This window comes from Gopherus flavomarginatus, chromosome 8, assembly GCF_025201925.1.
Source record: "Gopherus flavomarginatus isolate rGopFla2 chromosome 8, rGopFla2.mat.asm, whole genome shotgun sequence".
Lineage (NCBI taxonomy): Eukaryota > Metazoa > Chordata > Testudines > Testudinidae > Gopherus > Gopherus flavomarginatus.
This window is the reverse complement of record NC_066624.1, coordinates 42,428,702-42,451,033: the sequence shown is the minus strand read 5'-3', so window position 1 is coordinate 42,451,033 and position 22,332 is coordinate 42,428,702. Positions and strand designations below refer to the sequence as shown.

The 22,332-nt window shown below is 44.0% G+C and overlaps 1 protein-coding gene across 2 annotated transcripts in view; it reads left to right on the top strand.

Annotated features, from left to right (window-relative positions):
• Positions 1 to 22,332, top strand: part of LOC127056472 (cis-aconitate decarboxylase-like) — a 36,302-nt gene that overhangs the window by 6,619 nt on the left and 7,351 nt on the right. For both annotated transcript variants that reach the window (XM_050964342.1, XM_050964341.1), the window contains exon 2: positions 21,882 to 22,111. In XM_050964342.1, the coding sequence (XP_050820299.1) occupies positions 22,022 to 22,111 (90 nt within the window). In that variant the 5' untranslated portion in view covers positions 21,882 to 22,021. The remainder of the gene's footprint in view (positions 1 to 21,881; positions 22,112 to 22,332) is intronic.

Sequence of the window (22,332 nt, the reverse complement as noted above, 5' to 3'; positions counted from 1 at the left end):
GTGGAAAAAGCTGAAGTACTCAATGCTTTTTTTGCCTCGGTCTTCAAAGACAAGATCAGCTCCCAGACTGCTGCACTGGGCAGCACAGTATGGGGAGGAGGTGAGCAGCCCTCAGTGGTGAAAGAACAGGTTAAGGATTATTTAGAAAAGCTGGACATGTACAAGTCCATGGGGCCGGATGCAATGCATCCGAGGGTGTTGAAGGAATTGGCTGATGTGATTGTAGAGCCATTGGCCATTATCTCTGAAAACTCGTGGTGATTGTGGGAGGTCCTGCATGATTAGAAAAAGGCAAATGTAGTGCCCATATTTAAAAAAAGGAAGAAGGAGAACCCAGGAAACTACAGACCAGTCAGCCTCACCTCAGGCCCTGGAAAAATCATGAAGCAGGTCCTTAAGGAATCCATTTTGAAGCACTTGGAGGAAAGGAAGGTGATCAGGAACAGTCAACATGGATTCACCAAGGGCAAGTCATGCCTGACAAACCTGATTGCCTTCTATGATGAGATATCTGGCTCTGTGGATATGGGGAAAGTGGTGGACGTGCTATATCTTGACTTTAGCAAAACTTTTGATAAGGTCCCCCACAGTATTCTGGCCAGCAAGTTAAAAAAGTATGGATGGATGAAGGGACTATAACATGGACAGAAAGCTGGATAGATCGTTATGCTAAACGGGTAGTGATCAATGGCTCGATGTCTACTTGGCAGCCGGTATCAAGCAGCGTGCCCCAGGAATTGCTCCTGGAGCTGGTTTTGTTCAACATCTTCATTAATGATCTGGATGATGGGATGGATTGCACCCTCAGCAAGTTCAAGGATGACACTAAGCTGAGGGGAGAGGAAGATATGTTGGAGGGTAGGGATAGGGTCCAGAGTGACCTAGACAAATTGGAGGATTGGGCCAAAAGAAATTTGATGAGGTTCAACAAGGAGAACAAGTTATCCTGCACTTAGGACAGAAGAATCCCATGCAATGTTACATGCTGGGGACTGACTGGCTATGTGGCAGTTCTGCAAAAAAGGACCTGGGGATTACAGTGGACGAGAAGCTGGATATGAGTCAATAGTGTGCCTTTGTTGCCAAGAAGGCTAATGGTATATTGGGCTGCATTAGTAGGAGCATTGCCAGCAGATCGGGGGAAGAGATTATTCCCCTCTATTTGGCACTTCTGAGGAGACATCTGGAGTATTGCATCCAGTTTTGGGCCCTCCACTACAGAAAGGATGTGGACAAATTGGAGAAAGGGCAACCAAAATGTTTAGGGGCTAGGGCACATGACTTATGAGGAGAGACTGAGGGAACTGGGGTTATTTAGTCTGCAGAAGAGTAGAGTGAGGAGTGATTTGATAGCAGCCTTCAACTCCCTGAAGGGGGGTTCCAAAGTGGATGGAGTAGGCTGTTCTCAGTGATGGCAGGTGACAGAACAAGGAGCAATGGTTTCAAGTTACAGTGGGGGCAGTCTAGGTTGGATATTAGAAAAAAACTATTTCACTAGAAGGGCAGTGAAGCACTGAAATGGGTTACTTAGGGAGGTGATGAATCTCTATCCTTAGAGATTTTTAAGGCCCAGCTTGACAAAGCCCTGGATGGGATGATTTAGTTGGGAATTGGTCCTGCTTTGAGCAGGAGGTTGGACTAGTTGACCTCCTGAGGTCTCTTCCAACCCTAATCTTCTGAGTTGATTAATAATGTTAAAAGCTTTATTAAATAAATACATTAAAAGTGTGAAACCAAAGACTGGTTGTATGTTAACTGTATCCCCTTTGAGTTCAGTGATCCCATTAGAAGCAGAGTCATGCTATATTAAGTATGGTAGAATTCCTGAGGTTCTGAAGGAAGCAAATGACTTGTATTATGTGATCATTGAATATCAGGATTGGGAGAGACCTCAGGAGGTCATCTAGTCCAATCTCCTGCTCAAAGCAGGACCAATTCCTAACTATAATCCCCCAAATGGTCCCCTCAAGGATTAAGCTCACAATCCTGGGTTTAGCAGTGTAATGCTCAAACCACTGAGTTATCCCTCCCCCCAATAGCACAGTGAGCATTTCAAACAGACTTTGGGAATGGATGCATAACTGATTGGCATTCCCCCAGGATAGGAACACAGCCACCAACATGATAGGCAGAGAAGGGAAATGTTATCAGCTACTCCTTTTGCTCCAATAATTCATGGTAACAGTATAGAAACAGTTTAGAAAGACCCAGTTAATTTTTGAATATCTAGTAATTATGGCCCTGATTCATCAGTCTATGTATGTTCTTGAAGGTACTTAAGCTCGTGCTTAAGTTTAAGCATGTGGTACTTAACCATGTTCTTAAAGTTTAGCATGGGCTTAAGTGTTTTGCTGAACAGTAATGAATTTAAGCCTGGGATTAAATGCTTTACTAAACTGGGTCCTCTGAAAGGAACTCATTGTGCTAAAGACATACTACTCTGTTTAATTATTAGTGATCGTTAAAGCTCTTTGTCTGTCTAATCTATTTATCTAATTTATTTATGCATTTTTAACCAAAAATGTTATGACTGCATCTGCTAAAGGCAAAATGCTGCAGCTTTAAATTACAGTTTTTTCATACTATAAGCGTGATAAATGATAATTCCTTTACCATTCCCTGCAAGGCAATATGATTTTTATAGTAGACATTGCATATATAACAACTGCTAGTGAGTATATTACTTGGCCCATGCTGAGCATGAACAACTTGTGGATGTGAGTCTTTTCCACCCTCTACCTTAGAGCCTACCGCTTAAGCTACAACATTTTGTTCTTTTAGCTCTGTAGGCCACCAGTTCAATCCCTACTATCAGCCAAGATGGTGGCTAGCACAGATACATTCCATAGATGATACTACAGTGCCCTGATGCAACACAATTACAGCTGGCCAGGAAATGATCTTTTTCCTGTGAAAAAGTTTCAGCTAAATTATTTTGTCAAATAATGTTAGGTTTTCACTGAACACACAAAAATTTCCATTGAAAAAGGATTTTTTTTGTGTGTGAAAAATTCTGCATTGGAAAAAGCCAGCTTCTATGTGAAAAAATGTTTTGACAGAATTTTTTCTGAGATTCTTTAAATGCAATGCAGTAGATGCTGCACGTTGACAGAGTATGTGGGAGGCAGAGGTTTTGGAGCGATCAAGCAGCAAAACTTTGACTTGTTTCTGAAATAACATAATTTCCCTTTTGGCTGCAAACAGAATTGAGAGGATTGGTGGCAGTGGTTCTGTTCAAATGAGGTTATTTCAGGCTGTGATACAGTGTACAAACCCTGCACTAAGTGGGAAGTTGCCCACTTCCCGGAACCCAATACAACTAACTGGGAAGGGGTTAATGAGAACCTGTGGGCTCAATTAACTCCCTTTGCTTCACCTGTGAGTGGCCAAGCCTGGAAGGAGGATGTTAAAAGGGGAAAAACCCAGCTCGGGGGGGGGGGGGGAGAGGAAACAGAAACAGGTTTTTTTTGTGGGTGCTCACTGAAGGAAGGTCTAGGTGAGGTTGGAAGATAACCAGACACTGGGCTTGGCACGGGATTCTTACAGGTCCTTTGTTCCCAGGACTATGGGCTTTTTCCTTTTGGGTTCTGTGGAGCAGTGAGCCTGGGAAGGGGCTGCTGAAAAGGCCTAGAGGCTGGCTGTGGTGGGAAGCAGTGTATCTGGATAGACAGACTTTGGCTACTTCTTACAAGGTTGCTAGGCTGGAAGCCAGAGAAGATGGAGGGCCTGGGTTCCCCCTTACATCCCCTCCTTGGCCACAGACAAAGGTGGTGGAGAAGCCCTGGAAATGATATAAGTCTGTTGCTGGGCTACAGATGTACAGGACTTGATTTATCCTGGCAAGGGGGTGAGACTGTAAGTGAGCAGTCTGAGTGATGAGGAGTTGTGGAAGGCAGAGCCCTGTGGTAAAACAGATTAGAAACTGGAGAGGTGATGCTGCTGCTATTGGACCTGATTATCCTCGCTTTCCCTCTGGTTTTATGCTGCCTAACTCCATAGAGTCTAGTTCTGCTTTCTGTCTGATTCCAGTGGGACAGATGGAGCTTGGACTAAGCACCTGATCAGGGGAGTAAGGAACCCCTTTACTGCTTTGTATGGGCTACCTGGTTGAGGTGCACAGGGCTATGGGGCAGTGCACACCTGCTTGCACCCCTCCCAGCCAAGGTGGGCAGGGAAAGAATGGCTCTTTGACTGTGTCCCACCATGCCAGCAAGCAGAGCTAAACCAGTATGGGGGAGGAGCGCTCACAACTTGCCATGTTATAAGCCTATTGCTCACAATTTCCTCAGAATCCTGGGAGCAGGAGGGAAGCTGGGCCCATGTATCCCCCGGAGGTCCGTGCTCTGATAGAAGAGTGGTCAGGAAAGCCAAAGCAACAGAGGGGAAAGGGCCTTTTGGGTGTGGTTGGCTTGTCTACTCGTGGCTGGTGTGTGAAGAGGAACAGGAAGTGTTAATTTTAGCCACCAGAGCTGGCTTGAACCAGCAAACCCCAGAGTGGCTGGGAGTTCCTTGCCATGTCTGCTTTGGGTGCCAGGCAGCAGTGAACGCCCTGGACAGGTTGGAAAGAATGAAGCGAGCTGGAAGCTTCTGGCTGTCTGGGGGCAGACAGCAGCTCCCTGAAGACTGCAGGGAACACCAGGAGCAAACCAAAACCAAGGCCTGAATCTTAGCCAGGAGTCTTGTAGCTGCCTGAGTAAAACAAGAGCTCATCCCCTGGAGCCTGAGGGAATGTTGTTGTTTATGGTGCCTTTTCAGGGCAAACAGAATTGTGGCCCAAGTCTTGGGATACTTCTATCACAGACATGAAATTCAACTGGACAACAACACTAGAGCTAAATAGAACTGGAGTAATAATTGTTTACATTTATATAGAACCTTGTATTCTAAAGCCTGGGACAAATTCTTCACTTGGAATCCACGCCACAAATCAACTCATCAGTGCAGGAGCTTTTACAGTGCAGGAGCTCTACAAGGGAGATGGGTAATGGGAGAGAGCGGGGCCTAGAAGGAAGGAGCCCCTGGGGGTTTTCAAGCTAGCAGATGAGGGAGTAACCTGAGCCCCATGGAGAAGAAGTAGTGTGGCCAAGCTCTTTTCCTGATGGATAAGCCCTGCCTGGTTCAAGGGAGTGGGAATGAACAAGAGGAGGAAAACAAGTGGGGCAGAGGGGCCCAGCCCTTGGGGTAGGGGGAAGTGATCAGCCCCACCCTAGTCCTCCATGTAATAATGGGGCCATGTACTCCAACATCTCATGATATACCAGGAATTGAAAATAAGGGGTGCATATCCCTTCAGAAAAGTGTGATTCCTAACTCCTGCATGGTAGAAAGAATCCATTTCCAGCACTAGATTTATGAGCTATTGCTTTGCTCCAGGTTGGAATATTGCCCATCTGGGGCCTTATTTCAGGGGAAAGAAACTTTTTTTTTTAATGGTGCTTGTTTCTGTATTCATGTCTGTTTAGACAGAGAAGTACAAGAACGGTCCTGGCCAGCAGTCCTTTACTAAAGGCTAAGGGCAGTGCGTAAGCTGCATTGTCCCAAGACCAGCCACAGGGAAGGAATAACACTATCAGATTTTGCAAATTTATTGTAAGTCTTGTGATATTTGGTGTTTTCTGAAAGCCCCAACTCCTGGAATCATGTGATGAGATGACAATTTCAATGTTTGTTTTTTAATAAGTACGTTTCTAGCTTTTGGGCATGCAGAGAAATGCTTGAACACAAGGCCCCCTGAAGGCTCAGAAACCAGAAGGGAAATAGAAAAATGATTTTTAAGCCAATATTTTGATTTTGGGGGGACCTGACTCATTGGGTTTTTTGTTTGTTTTGTTTTAAGCTTGGGGGTTGGCAACACTGCAGTTTTTGACTCTGAGTCCCATTCTCCTGTCTGGTTGCCATTTGCCCCAGTGGAAATTAATTGGTTGTTACCCCAAACCAGGAACAGATTACATCCTGCTCAAGGGTGTATCAGCTTTGATGGCCAGTGCTTGAGGGTGAAGTTTGTGGCTGAACCTGTCCCCTATCCCAGTCTTCCCACGCCCCATCCATCTGCACAGAGTAGGAGTAGCAGCCCTGTGGAACCTTTTCTCCCCATACTCTCTGCCTTATATCTTTCCATTAATTTCAGTGGGCTTTGGATCAGGGTTCTGAAGCCAAGGGCTTTGATCACTTCTGTGTTAATTCACCTGTGTCTGGAGTCATTGTTCAATTTCCCAGGGTGCGAATACATCATCTGCTCTAAGTCCTTTTCAAGGAATGTATCTGCTTATTCATTGTCTTTGCTCCTGGTTTCAGCCATGGGAATCTTATGACTTTTAAAAGATGAAACCCCCCTATAAAGATCAATTAAACTGAAATAACATTTCCTTTAGATTTTTATTTAGATTTCCAGTAGATTTTATTGAACAGAATCTGGTTGCCTTAAATAATACAGGCTTCAGGTGCTATGGAAACAAGTACAGCAATATACATTAAATACGCAGGCCAAGGTATACACAAAATATAGGCAGTCTGGGAATGCACACAATAAAACTATAGCGCCTGATCCTGCAGGCCCGCTGCGTGTGAATTCACATCAACTTCAGGTACTGAAGAGGTTAGAATAATAAATAAGAGGGGAGAGAGGCATCAAGGAACGTAGCAGACAGAGGAAAAGTGAGCTTCCAAGTGAGATTAGAATACAAGTATGCAGTGCCGAGTGGGTGGGGCTCTGATCTGTTTGACTTTAGCTGATACCTCAGTATCAATGTGAAGGGAGGTGGGAAGTTTGGATTGCCTGCTCTTTGGGCAGCTACTGTCTTTCTGCGTACAGAGGTCCTGATCCTGACTGGGGCTCTAGCTGTGAATGTCACAGCAATAATACAGGGGATGAGTCGGGAGTCAGAGAGTTAATGGGGCCTGTTTTAGATGGCAACGGTTGTAGAGAAGGCAGTGCTCTCATCCCACCAGCAGTGAGACTGTGTGACAGAGCAGAGAGGAAGTCAGTGCTATGAAGGCGAGCTGGTGAGCAGGGAGAGTCCATGGCACAGACTGCAATAAAATCATGGATGGTTTTAAAACAAGGGAGGCAAATCTGAACTAAGCACCCAAATAAACTTATGAAAGATTGGGGGGATGTGATTTAAGGACTATACCTAGGACCTGAATCTCCATTGCACATTTGCAATCATTTACACTAGTGAAAAGTGGGTCCAAAACACAACTACTCTGATCTGGTAGCATTTTATATCTGCTCTGCATTGAGGTCAATGCTAACACAAGGTGCAGGGCAATGGAGAACCAGTGAATTAAGCTCAGCTGAATTAAGGCCACTTTTATTCTAATACTGTCCACACAGGTGTTTAATGTAGTTAATTATAGATGTTAAATTCATACTTCTAGTTAATTTGGATTAACTTCCCAGAGTGTCCCTATATAACATATATAAATGAAACATATAATTTCTATTAGAAATGTCAATTTTATGTTTGCGTTTCAACAGTTCCAAACTGAATTTCTTTTTGGAACATTTCATTCTGTGGAAATTTTCAACACTTTGTCCCATTTTGGGATCAAACAAATGTTGAAATATCAGAATTTCCTGTGGGATGGCAACTTTGGTTTCCAACAAGCTCTAAGGCGTGCGGTCCTAGAAAAGAATCACCTCTAAAAACAGAAATACAATGAAGGCTCCTATGTTTGTGAATTACATAGATCTCTGCTGCACCACAGTTGTGTCTGAATTCCTCAAATAAGACTCTCCACTTCAATATGTTCACCTCTACAAGTCATATTGGGCTGTTGCTTAATCACTTTTCATCCTGGCATCTCAAAGCACTTCATGAATTAGACCTCATGTAATCTGTGTGAGATGTTGAGGATGGGTTTTGTTATTTCAAAAGTAGGTAAGTGGATGATCAGAGAAGCTGTGACTTTCTCAAGGTCCCTCAGTGTGGGATCTCGAAGGTAACATATAGCAATGCACTTGTACATTGTAGAAGAAACTGTAGGCTAATTGAATCAGATCTTTCAAACAAGGATTGGCCCCCTTGGTGTAAGGAGAGAGCATCTTGCTCTTTGTTCAGTGAGATTTTCTTTCAACTTCATGCAGCTCCGTTCTTCACCTTTTCAAATATCTGCCGCACCTTGGCTGTGGGCACACAGCCTTCTCTCAGGATAGTGATGCCACCTGGAGAGGAAGCACCAGAAAATTAGGTGAGTTGCTGATCCCTGAGTTACAGAAGCAGGGAAAGGAAATGGCCCATGGAGGAAAGCATGCTTGAGACAGCACCACAAGGGTTAATTAGGGCCAAGTTTTCTCAAAGACCCCCCAATAGGGCAAATAATTGAAAAGCTCATGAGGATCTGGAGCTGACCCAGGAGCAAGATGGCTCCTCTAGAAAGCCAGCAGCCCCACACACCATACAAACACATTGGGTCAACCCTTAGTTAGGGTACACTGCACCTCCCAGTGAACCAGCCCTTCCGTCTAGACTTCAGTTTTTCATTAGCAGTGATACAGCCCAGCTCTTCTAAGAGCTAGCAAAGTCCTATGTCCTTGTGTCCTCAAGCTCTTATAAGTTCTACCATTACTCCAATAGCCTGGAAAGGGATGTGTTCCTCAGGCCCCAGAAAAACTAGCTCTATACTTGAAACACTGTTCCTTTTATAAGCCTTAAGTTTCACATGGCCCATAGTTTCCACCTTCCATCCCCTGTGCTGTGATCCCAGAGGAGATTCCCTTTTTTACAGAGCTTGAGAGCCATTTCTCTCTGCACACTGTTCTGAGTGGCTGAGGCTAATGGTGGCAGCTGAAGAAAAAACGAAGTGGCTCTAAAACTCACCTTCATCAATCTTTGTGCAGTTGACCACTGTGGATGCCACCACCTCGTTGGATTCCCCATCACAGAGAACCCCCTCTAGCTTGTGGCCAAGACGCCTGGTGGAAAAAAGGAGAGAAAATACAAACCAATTCATACTGTCTTAGGGTGAGATTTACCCCTCTGCACAGGGCTAACTCAAGGCCTAGTCATCACTTAAGGCCTATTGCTATAAGCACTTCCTCTATCTTTCCCGTTGGCTATAGAAATGTCAGCTACTATTGTAGCCCTTGATTAATTCACAGGATACTCACGAGATGACCATGTCATGGTGGGTGCTGTCAGTCTCTCCACTAGGATTAGCAGAGGTGATGGCCAAGGGGCCCGTCATATCTATGAGATGGACGGTGATGGTTTGGTCAGGCACTCTGATCATTATGCTGTCTTTGGTCCCGACTCGGTCATAGCCTGCTCCAACCCCTTGCCAGAGAAACAGACCGAGTTTGCAAATCAGAGTTTGGGGTAGTACATTGTACATCATCATACAATGCATCATATCTACTTCCTCAAAATTTGCAGTCCCCAATACTACAGGTATCTTTGTTCAAGTTAACAACTGTGAATTGCTGAGGATTAGTAGCAACATAGAACAGAAACGGCGGATAGTGACTTTGTAAATATGAGGAAAGAATTTGTGAAATAAAACATAAGACAAAGAGCCAGATCTTCAGCGACTGTAGGTTAGCATGGCTCAGCTGAACTGAGCACAACAGTGCTAACTTCCAGCAGCTGAGGAGCTAGCCTCAAATAGTTAATTATTCTTTATTTCAAATAATCCCCTGAAACATCTTTAAACAAGGTCAGACTGTGACTCATGCTGCTGACAGAAATGTGATTTTAAAATATCTTGGGTGTTGCATCTCGTTGGGAACTCTAAAGGAGTTGAGTTGGAAAACAGGAGTATGAAACACCCCATAAAAGAGTCCACTTGGTCCTATATTTCTGAACCACACATTGGAGTCATTGTCTTGAGGTCAGTAGCAGTAAGCAAGAGCAGCGGGGTGAGAGCCCCAGGTACACTGAACCTTCCTATAAAGGTCAATGCTGAGGCTGATTTGGCTCCTGATGTCATGACCCTCATCGACCCACTCCACCTACACGTGGTGAAGCTCCAGCTAAACTTTTTAGGAAGAGGAATGAGAGCAGTGCTGGAGATGCCTTAACTTTGCCATGGGCTGCAATGGATGGAATACTCTCAAGTCATTGCCCAGGGGGAGATGTGAACTTTGAAGATGCAAAGTCAGAGACCTGGAAAAGGAAAGAAGCAATGAGAGAGAAGATGCCCAATTTACTCACCTAACTTCTTCAGCCATTCTCCTTTCTTGATGATGCAGCCAATGCCTCCGGGGTAAACATTCTCCATAAATTCCCAAAGCAGAGGGCTGAAGGGGGGAGCAGCAGCTCGCAACTGGTCCAGGTTTGAAATGAAGATGCATATGGGCTTCTCTTGAGGCCTGTCCTGTGAAAACCAAAAAGAGGAGGAGGAAGATGTTTTAAGAAAAATGTAAAGAGAGCAAAAATCTCTGCAAAGTGCACCCCTGCAGTCAAACACAACCTGCTGAGTCGTGCACTGCAGCCACCACTCCCAGGGACAGTGGGTTCCAGCATGCAATGCACCATCTTGATACTCAGAGCATGAGGGACAATTCCATACTGGGACTTGTGTCATTGCTGGGTTTAATACATGGATATTAAAGAAGAGGGAGAGGTGTCACCTGCCCTATTTTGTGCACATTAGGTGCAGATTTCAGGCTCTTGATGAGTTATCTTTACGGCCCTGAGTTGGATAAAGATGGGAAATCCCCTTTTCTAGACCCAACTAGCATAGTATAAAATAACCTTCCCGTAGTCATCAAGCAAATTCTTAATAGTTTGTATCCAGGACCATTGTTTTCTTCTCTTACACTGGTGTAAATCAGCTATAATGACACTGAGTCCCACTAGTTCTCATAAACTATTCTGCACCTGGAAACCTGTTTGGTTCAATTCCATGCTGCTCTGACCTATACACATGAGAAGAGCCCTGTGGCATTAGCATGTACTAGTTATACTTCTCAGTCTTCACAACCTGCTTTGATGTATATCATAGATCAGGCTGTGGTGGAGGAGAAAAGAAAGACACTTTGGAGCGCTCAGTTCTTGAGTTACATAACTTTTGGTGAAGCCAGGTGACTAACCCAGCAGGAATGTATTTACATTCTATTTACACTACCCCATTGACTGCAAGAGCTTAGACTTGGCACTGAAAGAGGAAATATAAAGAGAGACTGTGTTATTGACACTTAGGGCTGGTCCACACTACGGGGGGGAAATCGATCTTAGATATGCAACTTCAGCTACGTGAATAACGTAGCTGAAGTCGAATATCTAAGATCGGATTACTCACCCGTCCACACCGCGCGGGATCGATGTTCGCGGCTCTCCCTGTCAGTTCCGGAACTCCGTTGGGGTTGATGGAGTTCCAGAATCGATATAAGCGCGCTCGGGGATCGATATATCGCGTCTAGATTAGACGTGATATATCGATCCCCGAGCAATCGATTTTAACCCGCCGATACGGCGGGTAGTCTGGACGTGACCTTACTCTAGATGTCTGGTCAGAGAGCCTATTACTCCTGTTTTTCTGGGCTAGCTAAGAAAGTGCCTAATGGAGAACAGACGGGGAGGCAAACACTAGTGGAGATGGGCTTAAGCTGCAAAGTTTGGATCTGGATCCAGTGTATTGAATTTTTCCAAAATGTTGGGATGTTAAGAACCAGGATTCTGGCTCAGCCCTTTATAGAGGAAGAGGATGAATTCAGATTTGGATCCAGATGTCACAAGTTTTAGGGCTATTTGGATTCAGGCATTAGCTTTGGGCCCATCTCTGTTTACCAGATAAACTAGAGTGAAGCAGCTCTTAGCTGACTAGATTCTGCTCTCAGTACACAGCTGTGTGTATAGAGTAACTCCATGGAAATCAATGAGTGAATCCTGTTTGACAGTGTTGTAACTAAAAGCTGATATGGCTCATGGATTTCTGTTATGCTTATTTACAAACTTCATAGTAAAAATACACTGTTGAGGCAGACTCCAAACTGACAGACTGAGGGGCATGCTGTTCACACATCTGTACAGGTCTGGCCAGTTTACAGATAGGTGCACAAGTTCTAGGTTGAAAGACAGCAGCCGATATTGTGTTGACACCTTGATTCTGTAGATTTTCTCAATGGCTTCTGGCTGTTTGCAGGAAGCTGCCAGAGCATACACCGTGTCTGTGGGCACTCCACACACTGCACCTTCATTCAGCAAGTTTGCAATGCTCCTCAGGCTGCTGGTTCGATGGGAGCTGGGGCAGAAACAGGGTGGAGGATCTTTAGTGTCCTCCTTAGTCATCTCAACCTGGAAGTGGTCAGAGAAACAACAAATGCATAACTCTATGAACTTGCTAACACATTAAATCCAGTATCCCATGCTGTGGCCAGAGGATACAACTGCTATTCAAAATTGTCCTAAAGAAATGGTCAAGGAAATTTCCATATGATTCCCATAGATATTTGTTGAAGGGTTGTATTTCAAGAGCTTTCTTACTAGTCTAAACATAAAGAAACAACCAACTTGTTTAACTGAAATGCAGTTCCTCAGGAAGGAAGGATCAATCAACCCTAATTACATGGGACAGTCTTGGTCATGCCTACAATACTGTAAAGGATATTTAAAGCTAACAGAGACAATGGAACACTCTGGGAAGAGAATCAACATCCCATTTAAGATGCTTTTCATTCCCCAAAAGTTTGTGGCATCCTACATTCCTTAAACTGTAAAACTCCTGGATTGTGGTCCACTCATTCTACTAGGTCCTGGAGTCCTGGTTTTGGAGTCTGAGAGGGGTGGGAACTATATGTAAATGTGCCTCTCCTCTCTCCATGTCACCCGTCCCTTTATTTGTGAAAGAAAAAAGCTTATTTTCAGTCTATAGCCCACTACAACATGGCAATGCTACAGCTGTAGTGAGTTAGATATCCAAATCCCACTGGAGTTCATTAGGCTGTTTTGATGATCTCAGGATAACTGTTTATTTAGTATATCCATAATGGAGGGTAAGCTCATTATATCATGTAGCTGGACTCTTACCCTGAAGAGAGGGGGTCCCATCATTATGAGGTCTTTGCCAAATATGCAGTTTGCTAGTGATGACGTTGCTCCATAGATGCAGATAGCACTGAAGATAGATAGCATCACAACTAGAAAAACAGAAGACTCAAGATGGGGAGTGGGGAAGGGATCAGGTTCTGCCTTTTCCTTGGAGGAATCTTTGTTATATGTGTGGCAGCTTCATATAATTGCAAATTAATCTGTTTTTTATTCTCCCGTGCAAAATTGCATTGGCAACATGTTGGAATCAAAGCATATCACATTCTTGCAAGCTTGAATTATTTTACAGCATTAACCATTTGTTTCCCATCGAGAATGCACAGCAGTTTCCTACTTCTTTTTCAGTCTGAACACTCTCAGAACACTTTCCCCACCTAGACACAGTGTGCTGTGTTCCTTAAGTTAGGAATGATCTGCAACTTCTCACCCAGACTTACTCTCAAGGGGCACTGGGAGGTGTTCCACCGTAAACAGCAGAAAACAAATGATCAAAACCTCCATCACAAAGGTCAGGCAAAGGAGCACCAGGTTCGAATAGGAAGCTGTGAAAAGAGAGGCAGGAGAGAACATGGCCCATGTCATGGAAAGGTCTGCAAAGATATTACAGTAACACCCACACTTCTTAACTCAAAGTAATCCAATCAGAGGACAGCAAACCTAGGACTTCTGATCCATCAGTGTATTTATCAACCTTCCCTTTGGTGGGGGAAGATGAGTTCTGGCTCCAGTTTAGTTAAGCCTCAGGTTTTGAAAGCAATGCTACCGAACCCACAATTTCTCATTTCTATTGTTTTATTTATTTTATGGAAACATGTATAATGGCTATAAACTGATTTACAGCAGCTGGCCATGAAGTTGGAGTGGAGTTACACCAGAGAGAAATTTATTTCTGTCTAGCATGTCAATCTTATTTGAACCTTATCTCTTGAAATGATACTTGGTTCATGTGACTTTCCCTTCCAAACCCACCTTCAGAGAGGCTTATTCCTTTGTAACCAAGAGCTTCCACTCCAATAGTTAAAGTGTTTGCCTAGCAGTCAAGAGACCTGAGTTCTAATCCTGGCTCTGCTGCTCTGTGAACTAGGACAAGTTACTTTGCTTCTGTGTTGTCTCTTCTCTATTTAGAATGAAAGATTTTTGAGTCAGAGTTGGTATGTTTGTACAGCGCCTAGCACAATGGGGCCCCTGCTGAGACTGAGGCATGTTGGTGCTAACCTAAAACAAATAAGTCCATGAGTGCAGTAAGACTTACCTATAACCATTAAAAAGATGTTGACTACCAAAAAGGCTATGGATCCTGCTGTGAATCCTCCATCACTTGCAGCATCAATGTTCAGTAAGTGACCTGAAATAGCATCAGCAAACTTGGTTGTAAGCAAGTACAGTGCAACACCAGAACCGGGGGAAATTGTAATCTGAATTAGTGTATGGTGACCTCTTTAAAGAAACTCAAAGGATGAGAATATATCTGAGGTGAAAAGCATTTGGAGTGTAATGTCTTTAACACAGAAGCAGTATCTGGTGATTCTGTGACAATGAGCCAGAAGGCTAAGAAAGCCACTTCATTTTACCTGCCCTTTGTAAAAAGTGAGGCAAGGTGAGTGAGGTAATATCTTTTATTGGACCAACTTCTCTTGGTGAGACAAGCCTTAGTGAATTGCTGTTCTCAGAGGGGTTGGGAGACAGAAATACAAAGTCCATAGTTCATTCTTGGAGGAATTCAGCTTTCTCCCATACTCCCTATGGGTCTCAGCCAGCTCCAGATAAGCCATTGACTTTAATGGGAGTTGGGGTGGACATTATATGAGCATGCTGCTAACTTTGAGTTACAAAATGGAATTTTGGCTTCCAAGGTCACTCCTCATTAGAGCTGCTTTGGTGACGGTAGCTAAGTGTACTCAATATTGGAAGGCTTTTGAAGCATAAAGTTGAAGTTTTTCCTGGTGCCTGAATCAAAGTTTTATAAGGTCTTATTTTAGGAGAGTCAGATTGCTGATTCAAAAATCATTAGGGGTGAGATCCTGGCTGCACTGAAGTCAAAGGCAAAACTCAGTTGAGTTCACTGGGACCAGGATTTCACTGTAGAATTCTGAAGTTGTCAGAACATGAAGCAATTAGACCAACTGCTGCTGTGGTCATTTCTGTGGACACAAATCAGAACACTTCTCGTGTTATCACTTTCTTGCCTCTTTGCAATGGTTTGGGTAGGAATCTCCTGGCTGAATGGACAAGTTATAGGAATTCTTCTGGTTCAAGCAGGTTGCTAGTGTAAAGAAGACATGAAAATTACATTCCACTTGGCAAGTGGCTTCTTAAAAGCATTGGCATGGTCTGAATAAGCAAGATAGGTAAGAAATTTTGTTACCTGCAAACCGGAGCCAGGTCCATGTTGCCCAGATAGCAGCATAGCAGAATGGAAGAATGGACCCAAATCTTCTTCCTCTTTGGACCTGGATCCTACACACATAGAGCTGAAATATGGCTCCTGGGATTAGCACGGAGGGAATAGAGAGATGCTGTCTGATGGGGTCATTTAAAGTACCCTGGATGGCAGAGAGTGCAGCCAGGCCATTGCAGATGTAGAACAAGGCATCAGGGACCTCGCAGATGGTGGCCCCTGGGATATTCTTAGACCTCATGAGGTAGCATTTGACACTCATCAGTACACTCTGGAGCTTTGAGCTGGACATAACTTGGGCACCAACAGGGATCAGTGCCTTTTCACCTATTGAGTTAATGAGGCTTGCAAAAGTGGCGTAGAGTGAGATAGCCGTGTAAAGGCTACAGGAAACCCCAAAGAACACATAAGTGCCTCTGAGTGGAATCTGTCGGATGGTGGAGATAGTGAGAAGAATGAAAGCAGCATTTTGCAGCACCTCTAGAACATCCTTATTGAAGGCCATCAGGAACAGCATGCAAGCAGTGGCCAGGAAGAACCAGTCCCCAATCATTCCCATCCTGCTTTGCTGCACATTGTCTAGGCTGATGAAGACAGTCAGTGTGAACTCTTCCCAAGACATCACCAGCCAGTACAGACTGTGGACACCAAACTTGGTGGTATGATAAACATCGTCTCGCAAGTAGCTATAGAAGCTGGAGAAGAGCTGGCAGATGGAGATGATGCTAACCCATATGGCTCCTACGTAGAAGGTCTTCATGTACCCAAAAGCGTAGAAGGCAAATATGAAGGGGGAAATGGTGTCACATAAGTGGTTTAGGGCCATTGGCTCAGCATACTTTGTGTTCTTTTTCTTCTCCTCCCCAATAGTTTTGGAAGAGCCACTGTTAGTTGAGCCCAGCAACAAGACGTTGAAGAGAGGGTTCCCGAAGCCTGGCAGAACATACCTTTGGGTGATGCCTTTGAAAAGGAGAGCTACTGCTCCGTACAGCCCACAGACAACAATGACCAGCTCCAGGACCCCTGACACAACCAGCGCCCATTGGCCAAACAGCCCCACCCCTTCAAACACCAGAGTGAGGGTGATGGCTCCGAACACGAAGGGCATGATGTAGTTCACAGTGGCTGAGCAGAAGGAGAGGATAAATGAAATGAAAATATAAGCCACCAACCCAGCAACAACACTCTCACTGGTGGAGGGCTGGGCTGCATCAGTGTGGAGGAGAAAACTGGCATTTTCTGAGGCTAGCGTTGTGTTGTTTAAGGGGGGATATGCCCCTGAAATGACCCGGGTGGCCCCATAACTGCTCCACAGAGCTGCAAATGCCAGGAAGGCTGTGCCACCCAGGTGGTCATACTTCCGGAAGGCAAGGAACCCAGCCAAGAGTTGAGACAGGCCTCCAATCAGAATGAGGTGGACTCCTAAGAGAGGCAAACAAAATGACATAGAAGTGTCATTAGCAAATAAACAATCAACAGGCACAATGAAACACTGTTGCCAAATATACAGGAGCTACTTAGAGTTGATGCATGTATTACTACTGGTCCTGCAGTCTTTGGCAACTGGTTTTCTGAAGCCTCTCTTCCTACCTTAATGATGAGTCTCTAAATTGAGCTCTGGTGCAATGCTCCTGCCCCCTCCCCCCCCCCAGTACAATCAGTCCAAGTTCCATTGTGGGTTAGTGCACACAGCTAAGCAGAAGATGGGAAGGCACTGGCTGGTACAGCAAGGGTTTAATTTGGAGGGCACAGCCGCCCAGGAAGATGGGGGACATTCTTCTAGAGCATGTGCATAACCTGTATACTTCAATCTACATATGTCTAGGCTCAACTCTTGTGTATCCTCCCAGAAGAAAGAATTCACCTATAGCCTTTCTTGCTAGACTAAGGCCAATTGGACTGTGATCCATTGTTCCAGAAGAGAGCCCATCTCCTACTCACCTGCCAGGATGTTTTCTACTCCCTCAGGTCTGATGTTGGTGTGAGCAAAGGAAAAGTTCTGCAGGCACACGAGGAAAGCGCTGATCACATTTGAGAGGAGCCCCAGCACCGATGGCTCACTGTAGAACACAGCCGCAAACCCCTCCATGCTCGCTTGTGACCTGTCTTCCTTCCAGACAAAACAATGGCTAATGTCAATGAGTCACATCACTAATCAATCTGTGTGTATATATATATAAAACATGGTTGCCCTTTTTGCCTGCATGGTTGGCCAATATTTGGGACCTTACTGGGTTGTTTCCTGGAGGAGAAATTGATGATACAAGTCAGGTATTTCTGTGATGCAATCACAGAGAATGTATATAAAGTCTTGTTTCCCTGAACACAGTAGAAATAAACAGCTACGGCAGTTTCCTTGCTCAAGCCTGCCCAGTCTGCTGCTCCTGTGCTCCAAGAAGCTGGGTCTCTCTGCTCCCTCTCAGGGCCATGCTCACCACTGCTTCTCTCATGGTCTGCTGCCTGTCTCTTGGCTCTATCACTCTCATACACACTTTACAAATGCAAGGTCTAGGAGATTGCTTGGTATAATCAGTCTCAGGGAAACCCCTCAGAGCATATGGCTTAGTCCAGCTCTGACTTTGCAATGCAACCCATTGCTTTGGGCAGTAGCTTCTATTGGCTCTAGCTATCTTATTCCATAAGTAGGCTTAATTGTTCCTTCCATTTAGCCTGAAAGAAGTGTGGTTACCACACCCATCAGATTTATCCAGGCCTGTGCTTCTGTATAGATCAAATACCCACATGAGGGCAGCCATTAACCACTTCCAGGAGAACAATATAATATTTGTCAAAATGAGCCACTATTTCAGCTCCAGAGAAGTTTTGAAATCAGGTCAAAGGAAAAATCCTGGTTCAGTCTTAACTGGGGAGCAAAGCACTTTGGAAAATTAGCTCATCTATTCAGGAGCTTAAATCAAGATTTAAGACCCTAAAATTACAGTTCTATTTTTGAAAATCGTGGCTTTAACCTCTCTGTATCTCAGTCCCTCACCTTTAAAATGGGGCTTTTACTCCCTTGCCTCCTGGGGCATTGAGGATAACACCATTAAAGCTTGGTAGTCGTTTAGGCCCAAATCCTCAAAGATATTTTGGTGCCAAACTCCCATGAAGTTCACTGAGAGTTTGGTGCCTAAATACTTTTGGATCTGGGAGCCAGCTATTATAGTGATGGAGGTCACAGAAATAACTTGATCAGTAGGTGTCATCTGTCTGACATGATGTAACCCAGTCCTGTTTTACAAATAACAGGAAGCTTTCCTGGAAGTGTTTTTGGGAAGCAAGATCAAAGCAATTCAGAATCCTCTTTGAGAACAGGAGTGGCTGGGTTTGGTGTTTGTACAGCACCTAGCACAATGGGGTCCTGTTGCTAGTTGCTAGCGCAATGGGGTCCTGTTGCTACTTGCTACCACAATATAAATAATTATAATCCCCATGCAGTTCAGAGCTTCTTGGTTCTAGCATTGTCTCAATCCTACAGAGAGACCCTCTTCATTCCCTTGATTATCGCTTCCTCTTGTCTTGACTGTTATAGTTATGATAAATCCATCATGGGTGAGCTGGAGCTGAGAGTTAAATTCTCATTCTGAGCTGTGAGCTTATAGTGCCTTGTACAGCGCTAGTCTCTCTGTCTTTCCCCATGCCCCCCGCCCCTTTCAGCTGGAATTTCCCAGCCCCTGATGAGTAACACTTATATTTCAAACCCAGAATTTCCATTCACCTGCACATCTCTGTCTCATGAGCAGGAGTTTGTTCTGTGGAGGTTTCCTCAGGACACAAAGCCTAAAATAAAATCCCACTTTTTAAAAATTATTATTGTTTTTAGAGCAGTAGGTGACCTTAAGGAGCTGGCAGTGGGAGAGGTGGATGGTATCCCATTCCCAACCACTTCCAAATATGCCTCTTGGAAAGAATGCAAAGAAAGCAGAGCTGCTATTGATACAAGAAGAGAAAATAGCATATGGAAGATGCTTCTCTAGGGCAAGGAACAAGCAGGGAAAATTGAATGACTTTGGCCCCAATTCAGCAAAGGTACTTCAGCATGTGCCTAACTTTAAATGTGTGAGTATTTCTGCTTCCTGAACTGACGCCTCAGTGCTATTGCAATGACTGGAACCCTGGCTTAGTGCGCTGCACAAAAAACTCATTTTTCTTCCCTTTCACACGCATTACAAGGGCTCGTATTTTCACAAAATCAGGAAACTAAGTAGAGATGGACCAGCCTGGATGCAATAAACACTGCACAGATCTTTACCTAAAACTCTGACTCGAATCTGCACCCAAAACTTTCATGAAGTTTGAAAAAAACCCAAACCTTTGGTTAACATTTTAAAAATAGCTCCCCCACTCCCTGCTTTTTGCCCTTTTATGACCTTGTAATCATTCTGTTAATTATTTAATTATAAGAAAGATTAGACCTCTGCATGAGTGTACTCTTATAACGGAGCATTTCAAAGTCCCATTTCAAGAAAGCATCTTGGTTCAGGAAGAGTGCTTACACACATGCTTAATTTTAAGCAGGTACTTAGGTGCTGTCCTGAGTTGGGATTGAATGGTACATCTACACTGCAGCTGGGAGTGTACTTCCCAGCTCAGGTAGATAGCCATGTGCTAGCTCTGCCTGAGCTAGCATCCTAAAAATTACAACATAGCCCTAGGTAGCATAGGCAGTTGCTTGGACTAGCCACCTGAGTACAAACCCACCTGGAGTTGAGCCACAGAGTTAGGCTCCTCTAGATGTTTTGGTCTGAAATAGATCAAATCTGGTGGTTTTCCAGGCGTGCTGCAAAAGACATTTGTTTGATAGGATGTCTAGAGAAAGCTGAGGGTATGATAAAGTCTGTTAAAGGCCCACTGAGTTCTTGTAGAACTGATTTTAATGCAACTGAGAATTAATTCACTGTTACTTCAGGTCCCCATGCAAGGGAGCGGAGATGGAAAGGGAGTGGGAGGAGGTACACAGAAATACAGGAAACGGAATTTGGCATTTATGTGTGTATAACAATCCTCTTCATCCCCTTTTCAGGTTCCTAGGACTCCCCATTTCTACATCCATCTCATGCTGAGAGACCAGCATTAGGTAATAGAGACTAGTCCTACCTCTGCATCACACACCATATGGCATGTTGATATTCACCCAAAGCACTAGACACCTTCTGTCACTTTTCATTAGATTATACTGTCCAGGATACAGCATAAAGAAAGACCTGGGCTGGTTTTAGGGGTATGTCAAACAAGCGGCTTCATGGAAACATTAGAGACACTTGCTGATTCAAAGAATGCCCAGGGTCACTAATCACTGCTACACCTTTCATTTAGGACAGGCACTGCCTCTGGCACTTCCTAAGTACCTGTTCCTCTGCCTGCACATCAGTAGTGCTGATAACATCTCTGCTTGCTTTCTTATGCACCACAGTGAGGATGGGGTTCCCAGAGCATCTCTCCTTTGAGCTAAAGTCGGAAAGTTGCATTTTGTGAGTGAAAACCTCAGCCACAAACATCAAACCTCAGCCACAAACATCCCCAGCTTTGAACTCAGATGGGGTTGATATAGTTTAGTTTTCTATGGTGAGGGTATCTCCTTTATGCAGTTCATGAGCTACGCAGATCTCCACCTCCCCAGTTTAGACAGCCCGTACTGTCCCTTAACTTGCCATCTTTATGATAAGAATCTCCTCTTCCTCCCCCCAGCCCCATCCCTCTCTATTACATCTCGGCAGCTTCATTTGGTTCAATGACATTTCACAAGTATGACAGACCTGTTGCTTGCTGATAAGACATTGCAAACAGTATCATCCTTGGAGGAAAATGTAATGACACAGGATCTGCCACCGTTACTAGTGAGTGGCACCTTACTGGACTGCACTGAAGAAAATGGGATGCTCACACAAAATATTGTACATCTATGCAAAGATGAATAGAAGAGCATAAAATATCATCAGATACATTTTAATTCCAGTGAAATTTTGTTCCACATGTTTCACTGTGGGACACTTATCTCCAGTGACTGTTTGCTGCCATTTTATATCATAAAGATAATGACATTTTATAGAGCTATGCAAAGACGTGAAATTAAACAATTTCTGGGTAATTACATGACAGGTGTTTAACAGTGCACAGCAACACTATACAATGGTTAAAAAAAGAAGTGCGTATCATGACCCAGATCTTCAACTGATATAAATTAGCATGAAGTCAACCGAGCTACATTGATGTACACTAGCTGAGGAGCTGGCCAATGGCAGATGTTTGATAGGGAATTAAAGGTTATCTGTGTGTCATACTGTGGAGTTAATCATTGTGTTAAATTAGCACTGTATATATAATAACTTGTTTAATATGAAATTTTCCCATATTCCATTTGCCTCTGGGACCAGTGAAACAAAATGTCATTGACCTGAAGTACAGACATGACTACAGTACTTGTTAAATAGGAATAAAATGTTAAACAAAATCCACAATAATGTACAACATAAAATTGATTTGACTTCTAGATGAATCTGATGATGAACCTGCAGAGCCTCAAAAGCTAAAATGGAAGAGCTTATGATGGAAAGAAACAGAATTATGAGACAACGAAGGCAAATAACAAAACAAAATAATACAATAGAACCTGCAGCAAAGAATAGCTCATATGAAACCTATGTCTCTCATGCATGAGTTACCTGCAATGAAGATACTTCAGCTGAGTGGCAGCAACCTTTCTTCTCCCTATCATTTCCTGGTAAGAAACAGTTTTATAGTCCTCATCAGAGAGTAGGAGGAGTCAGGGCAGATTACTTCACACATTGACACCTTTGGTATTTTAGAAGCTGAGTTTTCCTTGAATTCGATCACTCCTTTATTGTCCTAGCTGTTTTTGTCCTTCTTAGTATTTCCTGAAAAGATAGGGGTTTTCCTTCAATCTACTGCCCCACAACTGGAAAAAACCACAATATGTAGCCC